Source organism: Gossypium arboreum, chromosome 9 (assembly GCF_025698485.1).
Source record: "Gossypium arboreum isolate Shixiya-1 chromosome 9, ASM2569848v2, whole genome shotgun sequence".
NCBI classification, from domain to species: domain Eukaryota; kingdom Viridiplantae; phylum Streptophyta; class Magnoliopsida; order Malvales; family Malvaceae; genus Gossypium; species Gossypium arboreum.
The window spans coordinates 60,481,849-60,507,610 of NC_069078.1; the positions used below are offsets into that span (position 1 = coordinate 60,481,849).

Below are 25,762 nucleotides of genomic sequence, written 5' to 3' on the forward strand. Positions count from 1 at the left end.
TTATGTTTATTATAACAAAAATAATACTTAAAATTAAAAATATGAGTAAAACTTTTATCAAAATAAGTAAAAAGAATTTCTCCTTTTGTTCAAAACAAGTTATGTAAATAGTTAATAATTATTAAATAAAATTAATTTATTACTAATTTATATATTAAAATGTTTTCAACAAATAATAATGTAAATGAATGATTAAGTAATATTAATTATAACGCAAACAATTGATCTTATTGTATGTACATTTAGAATTATATATTAACTCTATAAAATTATATAACTTATTAATAACGTAATATTTTTTATATATTAAACGTTAAATAATTTAAATTCTAAAATAGTGACTCAATTGAATAAAAGTAAAAGATTAATGTAGGATTTGGAAAGCTACCAATAATTAAATTTAGAGTGTAATTGTTTGTAATTATACATAAGTGACATGTTTGGATAACCATTATAATTGGTAAATCTCACTAAATTGAATGTAATTAAAGCACCCAATTACATTCTCTAACTCTTAAGGAGAGACGGAGAATTGTGGTGGTTACATGGATATTTACAAGTAATTGTTGATTATATTATAGCTTTTAAACACATATACATTATTTAAATTTAAGAAATTATTTTTACTCAAATTTATCAAAAAAATTTATATAATAATAAAACATTAAATTTTAAGGCATATATTTCACTTTTGAAATATAATTATATATTTATTATTGTATGAAAAATGTTTTACTATTGGCACATCATGTCCAAATATTTCACTATATATTCTATATTATTCTTACAACGACACATATTTGAACACCCTAAAAACTATTTTATTAAAGATGTATTATAAATTTTATATTATTTTTGCCTAATTTTGCATGGAATAATAATAATCAAAATGTTATAAAAACAAGTTATAAAGTTTGGACTCTAGTATAAATCAAGATGGATGAATCAGCTTCCTAATACCATTTACAGAAGCAATTGTTCTCATCTTTGGCGTTCCCTTTCTAAGGTATGGCTCCTTTTTTGTGAAAATCTTATATGGTCTGTTGATGACAGCTCAACAATCCGTGGTTGGAAAGATTCTTGTATTCCTGATGTTGGTCCCTTTTTTCCTTATGTCTCTGCTCACTTTAGTCTTGATCTGGAGTGTACTCTTAAGAGATTGGGTGCTCCTTAATAGTACTAGGAATTTGGATCTGCTTCGTTTATGACTCCCTGACAACGTGATTAAGCGTATAGTAAGTATTCCCCCTCCACATCCTGATGGGGTGCGGATAGGATCATTTAGGCTCGATCTGGGTCAGGGTCCTTTTCTGTTCGAAGTGCTTATTGGGCTTTAAAAGAGAGCTCTTGGAATCCTTATGATGTTACTTGGAAGCTCATGTGGAAATATCAAGGCCCATAGAGAGTTCGTCTTTTTCTTTGGCTTGTAGCCAAACAGAGGCTTCTTACTAATTTAGAACGAGCTAGGAGAGGGATTGGACAAAGTAGTACGTGTCCTCTTTGTGGGCAGGACAATGAGGATATTCTGCATGTCATCCGCGATTGCTCGACGGCTAAGGAAGCTTGGATGCTCGTTGTCCCCCTGAGAAGATTACCAGGTTTTTTTCTAACTTTTTTCAAATTTGGTTTTCCACTAATCTTTGCTGTTATGATAAATTGAAGGATAAATGAATTACTTGGTCGTGCCTTTTTAGGATAATTGCTTGGAGACTTTGGAAGAATAGGAATATTTTCATCTTCCAAAACATCAATTGGACGGCATATGAGACCATTAAAACCTCTCTCAGTTAGGCTCAACATTTTGAACCGTTTCTTGCTGAAGTCAAATCTACTGCAACCAATGCTCAAACTCATCCCCACTTGGCTGATAATTGGGTTCATTTATTTTCTGATGGAGCAGTCGCTAAAGATTCTGGAAATGCTTCAGCGGGAGGTGTGGTTAGAGATCGGAGCGGCAATTGGATTTTGGGATACATCCATTATTTGAGTAGATACTCACCTTTGGAGGCAGAACTTTGGGGCATCCTTGATGGAATTCTCATTCTATTAAACAAGGGTTATAAAAAAGTTCGAATTCACTCTAATAATCTTGAGGTGGTAAAAGCTTTGTCCATGGAAGTATCAGTGGATTCAGGCATTACTGTTCTCAGAAGAATTAAACAACTTTTGCGTTCTGATGGTCAATAGGAATTTAAGTAGTCACTAGGGAGTGTAATTTAATTGCAAATCAATTGGCAAAGATTAGTCTCTCTTGGAAGTCACCCCTCCAGAATTTTGAAGTGCCTTATGATTTGATGGCCACGGCTATTCAGCAAGATAAAGCTTTTAGAATCTCTTAGGAGGTTTTTAGTTGTAATTTTGCTTATTTTTCACAAAAAAAAACTATTAAAATTGAAAATTACAAAGTTGAATTTTGCCTTAAGAAACGGTGTTTGGGAAAATTTCTAAAATTGGTTAAAAATTGCATTTGGTAGCTTTCAAATTTGATTATGCCTATACAAAAAGTTCTTTTTGTACCATATAATGAAGTACAATTCAATTTGAGAGAATAAAATTAAACACAAATACTAAAAATAATTTGTGAGCTTTTTAATCCAAGGCATTCAAAGCTTCGAAATATGATTGAAAAAACATTTATTATTCTAAAAAAATCATATTAACACCACCACCTCAATATAATCAAAAGTTAGATCTTATTAGCATATTACATATTTCATAACTTTATTTGTAAGTGCAATTGGAACGATTGATACTTTGAAGAATAAATAAAAAAGGTCTTGATAATCTCAATAATACAAATTTAAATTTCGATTAAGGTGATTAGTAAATTGGTTAAAGACCAACATATTAATAATTACATGATAAATGTTAGAAAGAGAATAACTCAACAATATGAAATGTTAGAACAATTAGATAAAATTGCATAAGACATTTATTTTTCTTGTCATTTTTTTTTTGTAATCGTATTGTTGACTATTTTCTTGGACTAACATATTATAAAATGATTTAATTTTAATTTTAATTTTGTTACTTATTTATGATAATTTTTATAGTAATTAATATTTTTTACAAAATGTTAAATTACATAACTATAAAATTATAATTTGCACTACCAAAGACATAATGAATTACAATGTTATTATACTATGTCAGTCAAACAAATTTAGGAAATTACAATTCTTAGTAATTACAAATGGGTATAATTACTACCTTAATAATTACATTTTCATCTAATTATTCTGGTATCCAAACACACCCTAAAAACTTATTTTATTTGAATATCAATTAAAGTTTAAATGCTTATTTGAAACCAATTAAAGTATAAAAGTATAATTGGTAGTAACAAAAGTATTTGTTTGGATAACAAAGTTCCAGATTAATTCAATATATTAGGCAAAATTTTATTAGATGTAAGTTGATGTCCAAAAGTTTCCCTCAAACAGCTGGTTCATGACTCTATTTCTATACTCAGTAGAAGAATGACATCAGTGTTTCAACACACAAACTTTTCTCTTCAAGAAAATAGGTAAAGATGCAAGAAAAGCAGGCAGCCGACCCACAAAGCCATTAATTGATAAATAAGCAAGCATTATATGTTTGTGTGCGTATTTAAATGTAAAGAGAGGGATACATGCATTGCAGAAACATCTACAATGGACATCAGCACAAAGTATTATACACCCCTATAGGGCTTGCAACGAAATCTTAGGATTTATAAAGAAACTCAAAAGAAAGCTTTTATGGCCACAGAGATTTGAAAAGTATACCACAACAACTAGCTAAGCACATACTATAGCAAACCGTTTCGGCCATAACATATTGAACACAACTATAGCATCTACCAAACGGGCAAACTAGCCTTGACTACTATTTCCAACCCAATATTTAGTAAGTTGCATGGCAGCTGTCAACTATCAGCATAGGAAATCTTACCAAGTGTATTGGAACAAAGATGATGATAGTGTATGTCATATTTTTCTTATCAAAGTTCTTACAAAAGAATATTTACGTATTCACTTGTCCTTTTCCATGAGAGTACCAAAAAGTGTGTCACTCATCATGCTGCAAGAAGCATAGTGAATTTCTAGGTCAGCCTCCACAAACACACTGAATGGTTGCCAATTCATGTAGTGCAGAAAGGAGCATATGTTAACTTACAGCTAACAGCAGTTAAATCAACAAAAAAGGATCATTTCTTCGTGTAAGTCTGGTGATCAGGTCCGACATCACGTGAACCAGTATTTATGTAAGGCCCTCGAAAAGTTGCCTGTGGAGGAAGTGGTTTAGATGAATCTACAGGTCTCCTAGATGTCCTGGATGATACAAACCATTATTCAACTTTTTCAAGTTGATAAACATAGCTCTTGGCAACACATTGCTCTGGAAAAAGAATTATACTTACGCCATATAAAATGGAAATGCTAAGCCTGCAGCTGCAAAAACTAGTAAGCCAGAAGCAACCATGACATTCCGTGCTTGTGTCATTGTGATTCTAAACCAACGTCAACAATGAAAAAGACCTAACAAGTCAAAGAAATTGTTGTTATTTCCATTATCAATATTCTACATGTTAATCCATGCATTTTTACAACAAATAAAAGAAATATTATTCTAGAATAGCAGATTGCAGCTCAAACACATATAAATCAGAGAATGAGGGTCAAAAAGAGAACTAGAATTGCCAAGTTCGATCTTAAGAGCAGCTTTCACATCCACCTACCACAACAGGCATGTAAAGCACAAAACTTTCCACTGTCAACATGGGAATTTTTTCTTTTTTGCTCAGCCAAAATAAAAATTTTATTAAATACCCAATAAAGCAAGACTAGCCGAACGGTTAGTACACAATGAGTAGCAGAGAACAAACACCTTTGAAAACATCAACAACAATACTACTACAAGAATACAATCACGCTCCTTGATCAAAACGGCTAACAACTTGCAGCAAAGACACACACCTAAACTTACAATAAGAATAATAAAAGAAACACCAACCAAGCACTCATGACACACTAGCCATCAATTCAAAATTGCAACAATGAACTTTCTAAGTCACCAAAATTCATTTGCAAAGAAAATTCCCTTAAAAGAGCATCAGTAACAGCTTCCAAATCACTCCTTGAATCGCAAAACATCAGCTTCATGTAACTCCATAACCACCACCAATACCAGCACTCCAAAATAAGTGCTTCTTAATAATAGAAAATGAAAATTAACACGAGGCATAAACCGCAAAACAAGCACCTAAAACACTCCATAAATCTCCACAATCAACTGAGAAAAAAGAAACTCCCTTGCAAGAATGAATGCATGTATCAAAATCATCACCATAGCCCCTCTATTGGCCACATAAACCTGTTACTTGATGCGACTAGAGTTCCAAATAGCAAGAACTCCACTTGAATTACCATCAGCAGCAAAGAAACAAAATAAAAATCATCATTGTACCAGATACCTCTAACGTTTCTCACAAGGACAACCTAAAACTTTGTCTCCTGGATAAGAAGCATATCAACACGGTACTGCTGAACAATCATGCAAACCGCCCTCACTTTTAAACCGAAACCTAATCCTCTGACAATCTAAGTATAAAATCCTCTTCACTCAAAGAGCCCAACAACAAGCCAAGCACACCACACAAATTGAATCTAGAAATCACTTCGAAGATACTCAACACCAACGCCAAAAATATAACTCAAGGGGATTCAACACAATCAGAAAATAATGAGAAATTACTTACAATTTTCTTCCTCAATACGCATGAGCTCAGCGATGATTACTTTGTTGCTTCAAGAAGCCTTTAACCCAAGAACTTTAACCATTCGCCAAGCATCTTCAGCTTCTCTACTAAGGACTCTGTTTCTATTCAAAAGGTCCGAATCTATCAAACTCTCATTCGCAATTTTAAACGAATCCAACTCAGCGATAGAAATCTTCTGATTTTTACGATTTTTTACCACCCTTTTTACGATTATTTACAGAAGAAGCATCGGAAATTTTCCGAAACTCGTCTTCATCACATATCCGCAAGGTAATATGACTCATCTTTTTAAACATATAGAAAAACTAAAAAAATTGAACATAGTCATGTCAGACATGAAAATGAGTGAGAGTAAAGCAATCAAATGCTGGGTTTTCATTTATTAATCCCAATAACGAAAAGCATCAATACAGGCATTTCAAAGACTTCCAAGTTTTCTCAACAACCACGCAGAGAATAAATCAAAAACACTTAAGAAAATGAGAACTGCCTCAGGAGATATGCAAATTACTAGTTAAACATCAAATAAACAAAAGAAATCCAAATCAATAAATCCCATATAAAATTATTTAAAACATTGAAAAGTGAATGATTTCAATGGAATTACCGGAATCAAGAAGAGAGAAAACAAAAATCTTTGGTTTCTTCGTGTGGGGCGGCGCTGTGCGTTTCAATGGGGTTTGCTCGGCCTTGTTCTTTTAGTTTCATAGATGATTGAAACGATATCGTTTCAGATTTCTTTTTTAGGCTTAATACCTCTTTTGACCCCTATACTATAGCTTAATTATCACTTTGGTATGATACTATTTTTTATTAATTTGACCCTTGTATTTTCATTCTACTAAAAAAAGTTAAGCCAACCAAACATGTTGCCACTTGTCGAAGAAAGAAAAAACATTGTTATCACAAAAATTATTAAAATTCAAAATAAAAACTTAAAACTTAGGAAATTATTATAAAAATCTAAAAGAAATTATAATCTATTTTTAAAACTTTTAAAATATAGTTTAAAAATTATAAGCATGAAAATTTTCAAAAGAATTTTTAAAAAATTAAAAATTCGTTTATTTAGACTTTTAGGATTTTTATAAAATTTTAGAATTTTATGAGTTTTTTAACAACTTCATGAAATTCTTGAAAACTTTAGGATTTTTTTATTTTCAATATTTAATGTTATTTACATGTGGCAATGTTTGATTGGATAAAATAATTTATTTAACGAAAATATAAATAAGATAACAGGATTATACAGAATGATAATACAAAGGCTAAACTGATAAAAAAATTAATACAACTACCGAAGTGATAATTTATAGCATAAGGGCAAAAGAATTATTAAGTTCTTTTTTGCAAAAATATTTTATACCTTTAGCAACTTAAAAGGCTTTATATTTGACCTCTAAATTATAGATATATTTTTTTCATTTTAGTACATTTTTTCATTTTGGTAACTCAATTATTAATATGTTATAATTTTTAATTGAAAAAATTAACTGTGTTAAAAAAATGGCACATTCGAGCTATGAAAACGCGACACGTGTTTTTTCATGTCATCTACGACATGACCACTAATTATTGATATGACTATGGGCTAACTATTGTCTGATCATTGACCATTTAAATATATAATTTTTAAAATTTTAATTTTAATTTTTTCGTTTATCATGTTTTTTATTTTATATAATTGGTACATCATAAATTTTTTTTTAAATTTTGTTAATTTTAGATTTTATATATTTTTTGAATTTTCTATATTTATAAATTGTTTTTATTTTTATGATTTTTATATTTATAAAAAATTAAATTGAATAAATTTTTATATTTGTTTGATATTATATATTTTAAATTTTGAACAAATTTTAATGGATGTAATGAATTATGATGTATAAAAGAAGGATATTTTTATAAAACTAACTTAAAATTCTTAATTAATTATGTAAATGATTCTTTTTTGATAAAAATATGTAAATAACCTAAAATCTCTGTAAAAGTTAGTGAGCCACTGTTTAGCGCCACCAACATGTCACGTCAATAATTGAGATAAAAAATTATTTTTTTAGTGGAGCCATGTAGAATGGCACTACTTATATAAATATCAAGAAAATACTGTGATTTTTAAAAAAATAGGGGGCTTTAAACAAATTTTCTTTTTTTTGGTGAAGCCAAATAATTTGGCATTGCCAGTTTCCAATGTTCCTACTAGTTTTTTGTCTTTTTTTTTGTTTTTTATTATTTGTTTATAATATTTTTAATGTATATTTTTTTGTGGAGCTATTGTAAATGGCGCCACCAATTCATTTAAACCGCAACAAAAGCGACTTTTTTAATGCTATTAAATTGTAGCTTGAATGCTACCAATATTGATGATCTTATTCGTGCGGTTCGATTGGGGTTCCTTATAACCTTCAAACATTCCATTGACTTAAAGAATCCCAAAAAATCCATTCGTTGATTGCATAACCAATTTGAACCCAATACTAAATAAATAATTGGCATATGAAAATAACCATTAAATTTACCAGTGTTAGAGCTCCACCGAATTATCGTTAAACAAAGCATACCTTCAAATTAAAAAAAAAACACAAATACATTTTAAAAAAAACGCTTATCATATCTCTCTCATTCATTATCTAGCAAAGTATAAATAATTTTTTTAAACTAAAATTGATGTGTCATCAAGGCTTATATATAACAATTTGGTCATGTCAAAGGGAATGACTCCACCAAATAAAATATTTAAAAAAATAATAATTTTAAAAAGAATTTAAATGAACAAATAGCCATTTAGAATGGCTCTACCAAAAAATATACATTTAAAATATGATAAACAAATAATAATAAAAACAGAAAAAGGATAAAAAGTTGGCAAAGACGAAAACTGGTGGCACCAAATTATTTGGCTCCACCAAAAAAATAAGAAAATTTGTTTAAAACCCCCCATTTTTTCAAAAATTGAAGTATTTCCCTAGTATTTATATAGGTGGCATCATTCTACATGGCTCTACCAACTTTCACTGTAGATTTTAAGTCATTTATGTATTTTATCAAAAAATGAGTCATTTATGTAATTAATTATATTTTTGGGGTTAGTTTTATAAAAAAAGCCATAAAAAATTATATGTGGCATGTTTTTATTAGTAATGTGCATCACTATTTAACACATTTAACTTTTAAACCAAAAACTATAATAAAATGATAGTTTAGGTACCAATTTAAGATAATAAATTAAATATCAAAGTGGGAAAATAATAAAATTTTAGGAAGTCAAATCGTGATACAAGCTTAACTTAAAGTGTCTAAATAATGATGTCACGAGTCAATTAAAGATCATAGTACTATAATTTCGTCGTCACTAAATGATTGGATAATAAATTATGCACATACTAAGAGAACTTTACATACACGAATATTGAAATACCTTAAAAAACATATTCTAGAAAATAAATTATAGAAACAATAGAAAAAAAACTATAGAGATCTAAAAAAAAAAATACACATTTTTGGTGCAAACTAAATGGTGTTGCACCAAAATTTAGACTCGTTTATTTAATTGAAAATGACTTTCGAAAATGATTTATGGAATATAACTTACTTTTCCGGAATAGATAATATTTTACGGTGTTTGGATGAATCTATGTAAAATATTTTTTGTTATTTGGCAAATTTCCGAAAATATTTCATAAAAACTATTATCAATAAAACAAACATACATTTGAGATTTTCTTATCTTTTCATTGTTTAATTGAGTTTATTTTATATTTATAAATTTATAATTTACTTTTTTTGCATATATTGCAATGATTTATTTATAAATAAATACATCAAATTAAGTATATAATATTACTCAATTATTAAGCTAGAATGTTAACAGTCATAAATTAAAACAACCAAAGCGAATAAATGATTCCTAATTATGTTATAAAAAACAAAAATAAAAATTGAATAAATAATAAATTAACTTCCAAACCACAATTAGTACTATATAACATTAAATTAATAATATTATCCAAATACATAATTAGTAGCACACCACATGAGGATTACAATATTGTCCAGGTACATATTTAGGGTTTACTTATTTCATGTAAAAGCAATTACAAAAAACATTTATCGTGTTTTCTCATGTTTGTTTGGCATAAAACATCTTTAGTTAAAGCAAGTGATTTTCCTAGTCAAACTAAAATGACCAAATTTCTTTGTAAAATGTCTTACTATTTTTTATCTCTAAGACATTTTCCAAACCCTTACTCAAGACTTTTGACAACCAAAGTCTCTCTCACCAAAGCTTTCGACCAAGCACCAAGAACCATTCCCGATGCCAACGCTCTCCCTCTTTGAAAGTGAGAATCAGATGAGTTGTGTCTTCTCCATTTTTCATTCTTTTAACAAATTTGTTGTAAAAATTTTGAGATTTTTTCTTATAAAAACCTAAAAAAAAAGAAAAACTTATAACTCTCCAAAACTAAGCTTATTTGGTTTGCAACGTGAAAAGTTATTCCAAATTTGTGTTTGTCATCTTTCATTTCTGAAATCAGGTATGTTTTACATAAATTTGACCATTTTTTTTTATAATATGTTTTTCGTTGTCCCGTCCTGGTATGAAACTATCAATTGTTTCTCTTATTTCACTGTGCATGGTTTTCTTTTTGTTGTTTGTTTCATCTTGATTTTTCTTTTGGCATGGGTTTTTAGGAAGCCAAATATTTTAATTTTTTTCCTAGTATGAAAGCTAATGTAGAGAGCTTTTTCATAGGTTAATTTGTTTTGAGTTTAGTGGGAAAAAATCTTTTGTATATTTTTATATAATGAAGGCTTGAGAGATTTAGATACAATGTCTTTCCTTCTTCTTTTTTTCCTTTCATGTTGTTGAGTATGTCACGTATTTCAGTTAAATTTGAAAGATAATATCTCAATTAAACCATTTTTATTTGTTTCAGTAGAACTCTAATTAGTTTATATTATATTATTATGATTTGACCTACAAATTTAGCCTATAAAAAGGCTATTTTACAACATTAGAAAATACACCCATTAAAATATTAGAACTCATAACACTTTTGGAGAATTTTGTGTTTACGTTTTAAGGGTTTTTTTTTCGGGTTTCGGGGTTTAGTTTTTATCTCCATCTTTTGTACTCTTCGGTTTTTTTTTCCATTATAGCAAAATTAATTTGCTAGAGGAGTTTTTCCACATTAAATTTGTATGTTCAATTTATCAATTTCTTTCATTATTTTTTACTTGTTCATTGCTTAATCGGGTTGATCCCCGACAAGTGGTATCAAAGCTAGTTCAATTTTCGTAGATCAGCCAGTTCAGAGATGGCAACAATAAGGTTTGACATTGAGAAGTTCAATGGTGTCACAAATTTCAATCTATGGCAAGTTTGAATGGTGGCAATTCTAGTTCAGACCGACTTGAAAAAGGTTATTACCGGAAAAAGTCTAATACTCTAGATCAAATAGAATGGAAAAAGTTTGATGAAAAGGTCATGTCTGCAATCCAATTGTGCCTCGTGAATAAGGTATTACAGAAGGTATTGATGGAGAAAACCTCATTTGCCTTGTGGAAAATGTTAGAAACTCTTTATGCGACTAAGTCTCTGGCTAACCATTTAGTGTTGAAACAAAGTCTATTTACATTTCACATACACGAATGTGAACTTTTTAAAGATCACATTATTCAATTTATTACTCTTTTGAATGATTTAAAGAATGTTGAGGTTAAGATTGATGATGAAGGTCAGGCTATGCTATTATTGTGCTCTTTACCCTATTCATGCAAGTTTTTCAGGGAGACCCTGGTTTATCGCATAGACAAACTCTTGTTCGAGGATGTGAAGGGTCATTTGTTGAGTAAAGACAAACTCGACAATGATTTTGGTTTGGATAGCAAGGCAGATAAGCAAGCTTCCATTTTGGTAGCATCAAAGAAACGAGACAAAAAGTATTGTTATTGTAAGAAGTTAGGTCACGTCAAAGCAGATTGTTATAAACTATGAAATAAAAGGGTTGCTAAGAGTAACGAGGAATATGTAGCTGGTGCTAATTTGGCCGAAGAAAGCAGTAATGATTTCTTGTTAGTGTCAACGAGAAATAACTCCAAGCTTACATCTGAGTGGATCTTATATTTGGGATGTTCTTTCCACATGTGTCCCAACAAAGAATAGTTCTTGACATACAGTTCGGTTGATGTTAGAGTTGTGTGCATGGGAAACGATTCATCCAGTAGGGTAACCGATATTGGTACTGTTAAAATTAGGATGCACGATAGGACGATTAGGACACTCTCAGATGTCAAGTATGTACCTATTTTACGAAAGAATCCCATCTCCTTAAGTATTTTAGATTGGAAAGGTTGCGGAATTAACATGGAGTCGAGCAGCATTAAGGTGTCTCATAGGGCTCTCGTTTTGTTAAAAGGTAAAAGGACGGGCAATATTTATATTCTAAAAAGTTCAACAGTGACCGGTGAAACCAGACGTCCCTCGTCTGTTACGGAGTCGAAGTCAACTCATTTGGAAATAAAGCAACTTGGACATAGGAGGGAAAAAGGTATGACCATTTCATTGAAGAGATGTTCTCTTTTGGATGCATATTTTGAAAATTTAGGGCACTATGTTCATAGAAATCAGACCTAGGTTAGTTTTGATTTGGCAGTGCACAACTCGAAAGTTACAACTCTTCCAGCTTCTAAGCACATATTCGACTCAGTTAATTCTCTGCATAGTTCAAGATAAGCCCGTGGCGAGCTTTGGAAAAGATGGCGTTATGGAAATACGAGTCAATGTGGAGATTTATTGAGTATGCCATGTATTTCAGTCAAATTTGAAAGATAATCCCCCAGTTAAACTCTATTTATTTGTTTCAGTCAAATTCTGATTAATTTAAATTATTTTATTATTATTTGACCTACAAATTTAACCTATAAATAGCTCTTTTATAACCTTAGAAAATACACCCATTAAAATATTAGAACTCATAACACTTGTAGAGAATTTTGTGTTTACGTTTTAAGGATTTTTTGTTTTCAGGTTTCAGGGTTTAGTTTTTATCTCCATCTTTTGTACTTTTATTTTTTTTTGCTATTATAGTAAAATTATCTTTGCCCATGGTTTTTATCCTCTTTGGAGGGGTTTTTCCACATTAAATTTTTGTGTTCAATTTTTCAATTTCTTCCGCTATTTTTTTACTTATTTGTTGCTTTATCGGGTCGATCCCCAATACATATTTTTATTATTCACTATTGGTCTTTTGATAAAAGATAATCTTTACCATATTAGAAAAAAACCTCTGTTATGATTGGCTTTTTCTGGTTTTGTTTATTGCTTTATATGCTCTTCATCAACTTGTTTAAAGATTCTTTAATGATGTTCCTGTTACCAATATTATTATTATTATTATTATTATTATTATTATTATTATTATTATTATTATTATTATTATTTCCAATTTAGATTATGGGGTTAGTAAAATTTTCTAGAAATGGTTCTAATTATGTGTAGAAGGATCTAAATTAGCAAGAAATAACAATAAAAATCTAAGTTTTGAGAAGGTATATTAGCGCAAATACCAAATCATTTCAATGATAAAACTTCTACCATTAATAGAAACAAAAAAGAGACGTTGCATACCTAGTAAACGTTTTTAATTATTGTAGAACTTCTTTTTTATTGTTTAACGATCTTCACAAAGCTTGCCTTATCTCATAAATTAGTCGATCTTTTTTATTCACTAACAATAGCTTCATTAACATGACTAGGCTTTAAACCAATAACAAAGACATGATAAAATAGTTTTGTCATAGATTCAAAATGTTTGGCTTCAATCAAGACATTGAGTAAGATATTATAGTGAACAATATAAGGTTCTAATTCACTATTTTTCTTTGCATGAAATAGTTCTAGTGCCACATCAATTTCATTAGTTCAATTAAGTTATTGAATAAAATATTTTGTTTGCAAATGAGTAACCAACAATTATTACTTTTGATTACCATAATATTGTATTAAAAGATGCCCATTTAAACACTCCCAATAATACAATTATCACAATTATTACTACTCAACTAGTAAGTCACGTATTCCATGTTTTGTAAAAGGGAACAATTAGACAGATTTTTATTTATTATAAAATGCCAAAAGATAATTTTTTTTTGTAATAATTTGTGTGACATTATTTTTTGTAGATGGATCGTAATAAAGATCATAATGCAATTATTGGGATTGTGGCTTTAGTTTTAGCTTTTGCTGCTCTTTGGATTAAATGATTTAAAACTGGAAAGTAAATTTCTTGTCACCTTCGTGTGAATCGAGATTATGAAAGAGAAAATTATATTTATAGTATTTTATATAAAGGTGACCAACATTGTATTGATGTGATAAGAATGAGACCAATAGCCTTTTTTTTAATTTGTATGACATTCTTACTAGGAACAATTTGTTACAATCAACTAGATTGGTGAATGTTAGAGAGCAAGTGATTATATATTTGCGTATAATTGGTCATAATGAAAGGTTTCAAGTGATTGGATCAAGAAATTATAGATCAATTAAGATAATTTACCATTACTTTAGGGTTGTATTAAGAGTTATTTTGAAATTGTATAAACTAGTCATTAGATTATCTGATGAGTCAACTCTTATTAAGCAATGTGTGCATTTGAAAAATGTTGTTGAAGTCATGATCTAGAAGGTAAACATTAAGCAATTCTTAGCCCAAGAAACCCATTAGTCAAATAGGGCCCAAGACGGAGAAGCAGGACCATCCGGATTCTAAGGCAGTGACAAGGGAAAGCAACCATTCCAAATCATTGCAAAATGGGTTTCATCGGGAAGTGAAAAAGCCATATGGGAAGTGTCTTATTGGTTTCAGCCACAACCAAGAAGCCCAAACCTTCCTCATTGAGCCTCTAATTTTTAGAACAAAATGAGAAAGATGTTTTAGACACAGATGGTGAAGATCCTCTAATGGTCTTAGCCTGTTGGAAATTGTAGATTGCAAATTAATTATTCATGGGTACTGTTCAAATTAAAAAGTGATAATTTATCATCTAATTGATACATTTCCATGGGACATGTTTATTCTAAGAAGTATGTCCAACATGAAAGGTTGTGGCTATTTAAAATACCATTGAGTGCATATAAATAGAGGGGCTATGATGCTCACAAAGTATATTACAATTAATCCAATTTCAAAAATTAAAGTAAAAGTTAGGGAATTCCTTGATTTTCTAATCAAAGGAAATTCAAAAGCTTCGTCGTATCTTGGGAAGACCTTTGTCTTAACCCTCTAGCAACTTTTTGTGGTGCCAAATAGTTTTTTTTAGAAAGCGTCACTCGCGCCTTAAAGTCTACTGTTTAATTCTATATAGCCTCTAGATCTATCGTCTCCATTCAATATTTCCAACAATCAAAGAGAACTAATTTGGAGATGGCGATGAAGACTACCACCGTATTCAAAGTGATAAACCAAGAGTTTGTGAAACTTGGCCGATTTGATGGCTCAAACTTCAATCACTAGAAGGACAATATGTTGTTCCTTCTTATTGTCTTAAATGTGGCATAGTTCTAGATCCAAATCTACAACCCATGGAGGATCTCGCCCCCAATACAAACTCCGAGAAAATTGCAAAAATGGTCGAACTCAAGAAGAAGCGCAAAGAAAAAAATTTCACATGTTAAGGACACATCCTCAACACCTTGTTTTATTAATTGTATAATCTCTACATGTCGATGCAATCCCCAGTGAAAATATGGAAAGCTCTTGAAGAGAAATACAACACAGAGAGGCAAGAACTGATAAATTTTTAATGATGAAGTATTTCAAATTCAAAATGCTCAATAGTATCTCGATTATGGATTAAGTCCATAAACTAAAAGTCTTTGTAAATAGGCTTCGTGACTTGAAAGTTGTTATTCCAAAATTGTTAAAAATCGGGGCTATTATCTTGAAGTTGGCTTCGTCTTGGAATAATTATCAGAAGAAACTTTTGCATATGGCAGAGGACTTCACTGCAGAGAAAATATTTAGGCATTTACATATTAAAGAGGAAACTCAAAAGTGTGATGCAATGTATCTTCCCCAAAGTTCTAAAGTGAATCATGTGAGCGAGTTCAGGAACTTTCGAAATGGTAAGCGAAATGCCACATTCAAGACCAAGAACGTGTAAGACAAGAAGAAAAAAATCTCGTAATTATTATAATTACAACAAGAAAGGACATTACATTAAGGATTGCAAACTTCTCAAAAAGAAACAATATGCCACAACTTCCAAATCCAATATGGTGGAGGACAAGGACTTAGTAGCCATGGTTATGGAAGGGATCGAAAGTTTGGAGATTAGTATGATTACCGAACTCAACATAGTCATGATCGATAAGTTCTATAATTAGTGACTTAACTTCGGAGCTATTGTTCATGTGTGTAATAACCGAAAACAATTCAAGAGTTATGAATTAGTGACAAAACGTGAAGTGCTTATAGGCAACTATCAATTGGTTAAGGTGCTCGGTCAAGGGATGGTGGAACTCAACTTCACATTTGGGAAGAAATTGACTTTGACCAATGTATTGCATGTTCCCGATGTGAGAAAGAATATAGTGTCTGCAAGTCTTCTATGTAACAAAGGGTTCAAGGTTATCTTAGAAATCGATAAGTTAGTCTTACTTAAGAGTCATATATATGTAGGAAAAGGATATTGTAACGAGGGCATGTTCAAGTTGAGTATTGATATGAATAAAGTTAGTTCTTCTGCTTATATTGTTGAAATTTATCCTTTGTGGCATACGCATTTAACACATTTTAATTTTAAAACTTTACAATATATGAAAAAGAATGGTTATATCAGTCTAAGTAATGATAAGTTTGTGGATAAATGTGAATTTTGTATTCAATCAAAAATTACCAAGAAGTCGTTTCCTAATAAGTGTGAAAGAAATTCGCAAGTGTTAGATTTAATCCATTTGAATGTTTACGAATTAAATGGAACTCTAACAAAAGGTGGAAAACGATATTTTATCACTTTTATAGACAACTTCTTTAAATTTACTTATATGTATCTCATGAGAAGTAAAGACGAGGCTTTTGATATGTTTAAACATTTTGAAAATGAGGTTGAGAATTTATTTAGTAAAAAATCAAAGTGTTTCATAGTGATAGAGGTGGTGAATGTTTTTCAAGTGAATTTAAAGTATTTTGCAAGGAACAATGTGTGATACATGAGTGTTCCGCGCCTTATACTCCACAACAAAATGGTTTTGTGGAAAAAAAAAGAACCGCACTTTAATGGATATGGTTAACTCGATGATGTTAAATGCTAAACTTCTATATAATCTATAAGGTGAAGCATTATTGACAGCGTGTTATATCCTAAATAGAATACCATCAATAAAATTCAAAGTATCTCTATATGAGTTATGGAAGGGTCAAATGCCAAACTTAGATTATTTCAAAGTGTGGGGGTGTTTGGCTTACTATAGAGTTTTTGACTAATGGAGAACAAAGTTAGGACCAAGAGCCATTAAGGGTTCATTCGTTGGATATGCCTGACACTCTAAGGCTTATCGTGTTCTTCACTTGGTGTCAAATATGATAATTGAAACAAGAGATGTTATATTCATTGAAAATAAAATTTTAAATGATTCAATGGATTTGGAAAGGAATATCAACCAATGATCTCAAGTGATCAAACCAAGAGAAATCTTTGTGACAATAAAGATACGGAATCGAGGAAAAATCAAACAGTGAGAAAAGTAAAGGACTTTGTTCTCGATTTTATTTCCTCGCAATCTCTAGCATTCTTTGTTGAGGTAAATTTAGAATCCGTTATTAAAAAGATCCCCATAATGTTTAATGCGGATGGTGATCCATAATTCTATGGTAAAGTCATGACTTCTACGGATGCGGCATTTTGGAAAGAGGCGATCAATGATGAAATGGATTCAATATTGTCCAACAATACTTGGATTCTAGTTTATCTCCTCAAAGATCGAAGCCTATCAGGTGTAAATAAATGTTTAAAAGGAAGAATACTCCAACAGGGGGTTCTCCAACCTTTAAGGCTAGGTTGGTGGCTAAAAGATTTAGGCAAAAGGAAGACCTAGATTATTTTGACATTTATGCACTAATGGCTAGGATGACATCCATTCAAATTCTTATAGCACTTGCATCTATCCATAAATTACATGTACATCAAATAGATGTTAAGACGACTTTTTTAAATGGTGATATCGAAGAAGAAGTCTACATGGAGCAACTAGAAGGTTTTGTGCTTTTTGGTAATAAACATAAGGTGTGTCAGTTGATCAAGTCATTATATGATTTAAAAAACAAGCGCCTAAATAGTGGCATGAGAAATTTGACTCAGTTATCTTGTCATATGGTTTTTTACATAATGGTACAAATAAATGTATTTACACTAAATTTATTGATAGGTACAATGTAATTATTTATCTCTGTGTAGACGATTTTTTTTATTTTTGGAATGAATTACATGAAGGTTTTCGCGAGACCAAAGAGTATCTAGCCTCGAATTTTAAGATGAAGGATCTCAACGAGGCATATACAATTCTAGGTATAAAGGTGCCAAAGCATAAAAAGGGGCTTTGCACTAAACCAATCTCACTAAATCAAGACAGTATTAGAAAAGTTCAAACACTTGAATATTAAGGATTCAAACACTTCATACTATTCGAACTTCAAGTTAAGTGAGAATAATGGTAGGGCTATAGTTCAACTTGAGTACGTCAATGCAATTGAAAGTCTAATGTATGTAATGCATTGTATTAGACCTTATATCGCATTTGCAATGTGCAAATTGGCGAGATTTACAAATTGTCCTAATACCAATCATTGGAAATAAATTTGTAGGATTTTTGGCTATCTTAAGAAAATAAAAAAAATTTAGGATTATTCTATAGTGATTATCCTGTAGTACTAGAATGTTACTCGGATTCAAGTTGGATTACAAGTTTAAATGACAATAAGTTCACGTCAAGTTGGATTTTTATGATTGGAGTGGAGCCATTAATTGGGCCTCCAAGAAACAAACTTGCATCTTACATTCAACTATGGAGGCTAAATTTATAGCCTTGGCTGCTACTGACAAGAAAGCAGAAAGGCTATGAGATCTATTACTAGATAAAAAATTGTGGCTACAACTTAGGTTTGCCATTTCTGTATATTGTGATAGTGAATCCACCATGTCTCGAGCGTACAATAAGGTGTATAATGGAAAGTCTAGACATATAAGTTTGAGACACGAGTATGTAAGACAATTGATTAGAGACGGTGTGATAACTATTATCTCTGTTAAGTCAATTGACAATTTAGTAGATCCATTAACAAAAGGTTTGTCAAGGGATTTGGTTAAGAGAGCACCACTAAGATGAGATTAAAACCATTTTGATTGTGTCATTGATAATGGAAACCCTACCTTATTCTAGCCAATAGTTAGCTTTAAGGTTCAAAGGGTAATAACAAGTTATCGAATGACAACGTGCACTAAGAAGATTTAGTGTTTATGTTTTAGGAGGATGAGTTTACTCTTAATGGATGAACATTAATTGTCATGAAATTCACCAATATGGACATGAAATGGTGCCGCTTCAACGATATTTTTTTATGGTTTTCTCTTGTACATGTTCATGAAATGGGATAAGCAATGGCCATAATGGTGCTAAAGCAAATAAACTTTTACTCTAATACTTTAAGGTTATATGTGAAATTTTTTCGGTATTGACTTTAAGAGTGATGGTTCAAGCGACTAACCAGCATTCACTTTATTGATACTTTGAGAGTTTGCATTAAAGGAATGTTCAATTTGCGGATACCCTTCTCTATGTATAATTGTTGTGTATTTTCTAGATTTAGCAATCTAGTGGGGCTTGTTGGAAATTGTAGATTGAAAATTAATTATTCATGAACACTATTCAAATTAAAAAGTGATGATTTATCATCCAATTGATACATTTCCATGAGACATGTTTCTTCTAAGAAGTCTGTCCAATATGAAGGGTTGTGGCTCTTCCAAATACTATACATTGAATGCATATAAATAGAGGAACTATGGTACTCAAAAAGTACATTACAATTAATCCAATTTTAGAAATTAGAATAAGAGTTAGGGAATTCCTCGATTTTGCTAATCAAAGGAAATTCAAAAGTTTCGTTGTATCTTGGGAGGACCTTTGTCTTAACCCTCTAGCAACTTTGTATGGAGGCAAATAATTCTCTTTATAAAGCGTCACCCGTGCCTCGAAGTCTATTATTTAATTTCACATAGTCTCCGAATCTATCGTCTCCACTCAATATCTCCAACATAGTCAAATTCTCTTTTTTCCAAGTGAGAAGGATCTTGGTTAATACAGACATCTCCATGGATATTCTGACGACCAAGGCCTTTTACCATATGAGGCTCAAGGATGCGTAGGTCAAACCTGTAAGCCCAATGTATGGCTTTGCCAACCAGTTCATCACGGTTAAAAAATCTATTATCCTTTAATTGGTATTATCAGATGGTAAGCACATCACCACAAATTTGGTGGATTTTCTAGTGGTTGATCATCTAACAGCCTACAACATCATTTTCGGGAGGCTAATCATGAGTATAACGAAGATGGTGGGGCCACTTTTTACATGATGACGAAGTTTCCTACTCCCACAGGCGAAGGGTAGATGAAGGCTAACCAAATGGTAACCTAAGAATGTCATATCGTCTCCTTATAGCTTGCTAGGAAAGATCAGAACCTCTTGCCTCCCATTCCAGCTTGCTACATGTCAAACTATCATCCTGCTATTGGGGTCAATTTGATTGGATAAGTGGGAATCAATTTGGAAGGTCTCGAAGCTAGGACAGAGACCCAATTCCCCAAAGTACATCCAATAAGATACCTAAACAATAAGCCTACCAATAGAAAGTCAGGATGTCACCTGTGAACTCACCCTTTCGAGATAACTAGCTGAGCAACCAATAGCCAAATCTTCATTGGTAACACGAAGTTGTTGGTCACCAAGCATCATGTGGGCTCAACAGTTTTATCCTATCAGAGTTAAAACGAATGACAAGATCTATCCTATCATAGGCATCCTTGTCTAATCACAGACATCACTCTTACGCGCTCCGTAATAATGGATAGATGGCAAGCCCAACACTTTTAACACCATCTTACATGAGACTATTGCCTAAAAATGCTTTCATAAACAATGAATAAATGATCGATTTTCTAAAGAATACTAAGCCTACATTCTTTCAACACTCTTTTAGCCCTCAACCTTCAAATTCTCTTCACTATCATTCTCCATAACCTCCAGCTCTCCGCCCTGACTGGATGAACTGGCCTCTACACCAATCGCTCTCATCTCCTTTGTACTTTTCCCTTGTTGTATCACTTTATCAACATGTACTTTTGTCTTTTTACACTTTTAATAAAACCAAAATAAAATTTGTATATGTTAATATCTGTATCTATGCTACCAATATTTGTAAAATCTTTTCTTTGTTGCTTTAATTAAAGTTTTATTTCAATGTTTTTATAGATTTCAACATTATTACACAAATTGTTTCACCTGCATTATTTGTATATATTTATACTATTATTTAAATATGAGATTGAGTTGGTGTCCTGAGTATCTTATTGAATTTAATGAGTTGAGTATAGCTTATAGAAAGGGCTACAATCTTTCATAAAGTAAACAAACTTAGAGAGAATTAAATTTACTCTATAAGAGTTGTTTTGCTTGATGCAAATTTATATTTATTTCTTTCTTATAAAAATTAATGCAGCCTTTAGTTTGAAGGTGTTGAGAGCAAGAAGGTCATTTGTGAATTCACTTGGAAGTGTATGTCAACTCAACACTAACTTAGTCATGAAAATTATGAAAATATCTTTATATGTATAAAATAAATTATGTTGTTGTGGGTGTGTTTTTATCTTTTATATTTTAACTAAAGCCAATAAAATTTTTTCATATGGTGAAATTTAAATCTATGCCACCAACATTATAAATTTTTTCTTTGCCACTTCAATCAAAACTTTATTTTAATATATAATTTTATAAATTTTCATATTATTACACAATTTATTTCACCCATATTATATATATCTGTTATTTAAATGTGTACTGAGTTGGTGTCACAAGTTAATTTAACACCAACTCAATCAAAGATACTAAAAAAATCATATTTTAAACAATTAATTATACTATTATATGGTATTTTTATATTTCCTTACCTTTGTATAAAAAATTAATAAAAACAACATTAACTAAAAAATGCAAGTAAAGATTTGAGCTCAAAACATCAAAAATATTAAATTTTACCATCCAACCAAAACCTAATTATCATCTCATATGACATTTATTTTTACATGAAATTTATTTTCCACACCCTTCGTGTTCTTTGTATATAGATAATCTATACTATTATTTAAGCTCCTGACTGGATTGGTGTCACCTTCAATCGAGTAATCAACTTGGTTAGAAAATTACAGGAATGCCATTCCATAATTAAAATAAATAACATTATTCGATGATCTTTTAGTCTTTTCACTTTTAAAAAATCAATAAAAATATGTGTTTGATGAGATTTAAGCTTTTATTTATTTTTATAATTTTATACATGTTAATTTTATTATGCACACTTTATTACTTCAATCAATTGTATATTTATATTATTATTTAAGCTCATCACTAAGTTAGTATTATCCTCAATCGGGTCACCAACTCGTTAGGAAGTTACAAGAATGTCATTCCTTAATTAAAATAAGTAATATTATTTGAGGGTATTCTAATTTTTCACTTTAAAAATCAATAAAAATATACATATGGTGGGTTTGAGGCTACGTCAATTGCATTAGTAAAAAAATAATTTACCATTCAACTAAAGTTTTATTTTATTTTTTTATATATTTTATTTTTATTGGCACAATTTATTATCTTCAGTTGTATATCTATACTATTATTTAAGCTCTTGACTAAGTTGGTGACTAGTTGAGGTGCCTTCAATAGGTTACCAACTCAGTTAGAGGAAGTTATGAGAATGCCATTCTCTAATTAAAATAAATAAAATTATTCGAGAGTACTTTAGTCTTTTTATTAAAAAATCAATAAAAATGCGCCTATGATGAGATTTGAACCTAAACCAATTACATTAGTAAAATTTTAATTTACCACTTAATTAATACTTTATTTTAATATTTTTATAAATTTTAATTTTATTACACACTTTATTACTTTCATCGATTACATATCTATACACCCTCAACTAAGTCATCAACTTAGTTAGAGAATTACAAAATGCTATTTCGTAATTAAAATAAATTACATTATTCAATGGTACTTTAGTCTTTTTATTTTAAAAAAGCCAATAAAAATATGCATATGGTGAGATTTAAACCCCAACCAATTGAATTATCAAAACCTTTAATTTACCCTTCAACTAAAGTTTTACATTTCATTACTTATTGTATGGTATTTTAAACATATATTTATATTTTATATTCATGGTTTCCACACGCATATGTGTATGATAAGATTTCCAATATAAATAATGTCATTGATTGTATTGGTGTTACAAAAAAATTAATTTTTATAACTAATTTTTAATATTAAATTTTCCTTTCACTAACACAACTTTTGACGTGCGATAGAACAATGACAATATTATAATAAAACAATTGGAATGTATTTATTATTAGTCTCAAATTATTTTTTATTTTATTTTCATACATATTATGTATTTATTATTATTAATTTCAAATATTACACATAATTATTTATTGTAGGTTATTTTTAAACATATATATGTTCTAAATATGTTATTTTATATTTATATAAGTGTCATAGAATTTCTAGTAAATTTTTAAGATTCGAGTTTGAAATTTGAATTTAGGGTTGTGGATTTGAGGATAAGTAAATTCTATCATTAGGAGTGATATTAGTTTTTGTTTGGTTGAGTTTTTAGGGTTTTTGAACCGTCTATCATAATTTGTTTGACTTAGTTCAATTATCAATTTTTCATATCATTTTTTGATTTTGAATTTTTAAACTTATTTTGACATAATGTGTTTATTTATTTATTTATGAGTTTTGAATATTATTTGACAAAATTTTAAAGTGTCTTTCATTAATATTTTAAAAATAATAAATTTTTCAAATAAATTTTAAATTATTTTAAATATAATAAAAATAAAATTAATTATATATAAAATAAAAATAAAATTAATTTTAAACATTCATTCTATAAATATTTCAAACACATGAATTGAAGTGGGTTTTTCTTTCTGGCTCTTATGATGTGGCAGGTCCAGCTGTTGTCCTATATGGTTGGCCCAATGATGGAGAAAGGTGAGGCAAATGGAAGTCAAAATTCAAAAGAATATTCCAAACTACTCTAACATATCCCTTTTCATATTATTAATCATTGACCTCACTACTTCCAATATTTTAATTTAAAACCAAAAATATTGTATAACTTTTTTAAATACTACTAATTTTATTAAAAATATATTTTAGTCATTAATTTAATTTTTAATTTATATTTTTGTCAAATTGTTTTAAAATATATGAAAAATTAATAATTTTTTAACTTTGCTGACATAATATACAAATATATCAACATGTAAATGACACATCAATATTTAATTGATTTTTAAAAATTTTAAAATTTCAAAAAAAATTATTTTAAAATTTATATTTATATGAAAAGTATAAAAAATATTTTTAAATTTTAAAAATAACTTAAATGTTAATTCATGTGGCAATCAACCACATCAGTAAAATTAATGGATATGAATTTTTTTATCTATTTTAGAGATGATTTGATAAAAGTATAAATCCAAGAACTAAAAATGTAAAAATTTAAATTGATAACTAAAATGAATTTTTATAAAATTGAAAAGTGAAAAAATTATTATGCATTTAAAACACTTTTACGTAATTTATTTATTTTTATTATAAAGGAAATTAGAGATGAATCCCATCAATTTACTAAAAATCACATTTATGATTTTATTTTCTTCAATAAATATAAACCAATATCATATACATATATCCAAATCAAAATACTATACTTTTTTATGAGAGTAATGTAGAAGAAAAAAGCCTCTGAATCTTAATTTGATTAATATTAGTATAATTGTCGAATCTTAACTTAATTTGTATTAGCATAATTGTTAATATAAGAGAAAATAAGTTCAAGTGCATGGAGTTAAATAGGGACTATGAGTAATTTTAGATTTTATATAAAAAATTTAAAAAATCTAATTTCACCTTCAATCTACGAGCTCTTTGGTTTTTAGAATTCAGTCCTCTTCTTTGAAGTTAAGAAATTCACTCCATTTACTTGGTCTAAATATTAAAGTCTATTATTTCACTAAAATTAAAGTCTATTTGATAATATTACTAATTAAATTTTTAAAAAAATAAAAATTGAATATTTGTTATGAATTGAATTTAAAATTTTAAATATTTAAATTTAATAAAAATAATTAATTAAATTAATAGTATTAAAATTGCATTTTAAATTTTTTGAATGTTTATAAGTACAAATATAAATATAAGTAACCATAAAATTTAGAATCAAACTATAACAATAATGTACTAAGAACTAGAATACAATGTAAAATCAAACAATTACAACTCAAATAGACTAAGGACTGAAACCTATACATGGCAAGACTTGAAGATCCACAAATAAAATTACACATGATGAGTCTCAAACTTGGGCATTTTTCTTTGCCAATTGTGCCAAAGTTGGGGTTGGACTTCAATTTTCAAGTCATACAAATAGAGGACTAAATTCTAAGAAATAAAAGAAAAGGACTAAACTGAAAATTTTTAAGAATGAAAATACTGAAGGAAAAATTAAACAAAAAAGAAAACACAAAATACTTTCTAGACTTTTCTGGTAATTTTTTTCCTCCATAAAAAATTATTCTATTTTTTATGACAAGTCGCCACATCTCCCATACATAATAAACACCAAATATATATTTAAAAATAAAAA

The 25,762-nt window shown here is 29.5% G+C and overlaps 1 protein-coding gene across 3 annotated transcripts; it reads right to left on the minus strand.

Moving 5' to 3' along the window:
• Positions 1 to 3,673: 3,673 nt before the first annotated feature.
• LOC108454671 (uncharacterized) lies at positions 3,674 to 6,493 on the minus strand. Of its 3 annotated transcripts, none has more exons than XM_017753202.2 (5): positions 6,369 to 6,493; positions 5,741 to 5,862; positions 4,403 to 4,520; positions 4,159 to 4,313; positions 3,674 to 4,062 (listed from the first exon to the last, which is right to left on the minus strand). In XM_017753202.2, the coding sequence occupies exons 3-4, from the start codon at positions 4,483 to 4,485 to the stop codon at positions 4,190 to 4,192; spliced, it is 207 nt and encodes a 68-aa protein (XP_017608691.1). In that variant the 5' UTR covers positions 4,486 to 4,520; positions 5,741 to 5,862; positions 6,369 to 6,493; the 3' UTR covers positions 3,674 to 4,062; positions 4,159 to 4,189. The 3 variants fall into 3 exon arrangements, with proteins under 3 accessions (XP_017608691.1, XP_017608692.1, XP_017608693.1); XM_017753203.2 differs by having other exon boundaries at positions 5,741 to 5,856; positions 6,369 to 6,485; XM_017753204.2 differs by lacking the exon at positions 5,741 to 5,862 and having other exon boundaries at positions 6,369 to 6,485.
• Positions 6,494 to 25,762: the final 19,269 nt, after the last annotated feature.

Excerpts from the sequence above, each read along its gene's own strand:
- LOC108454671 (XM_017753202.2), bottom strand. The coding sequence starts at position 4,485 with ATGACACAAGCACGGAATGTCATGGTTGCTTCTGGCTTACTAGTTTTT. Across the intron at positions 4,314-4,402 it reads GCATTTCCATTTTATATGGC|GACATCTAGGAGACCTGTAG; the intron begins GTAAGTATAATT and ends TGTATCATCCAG.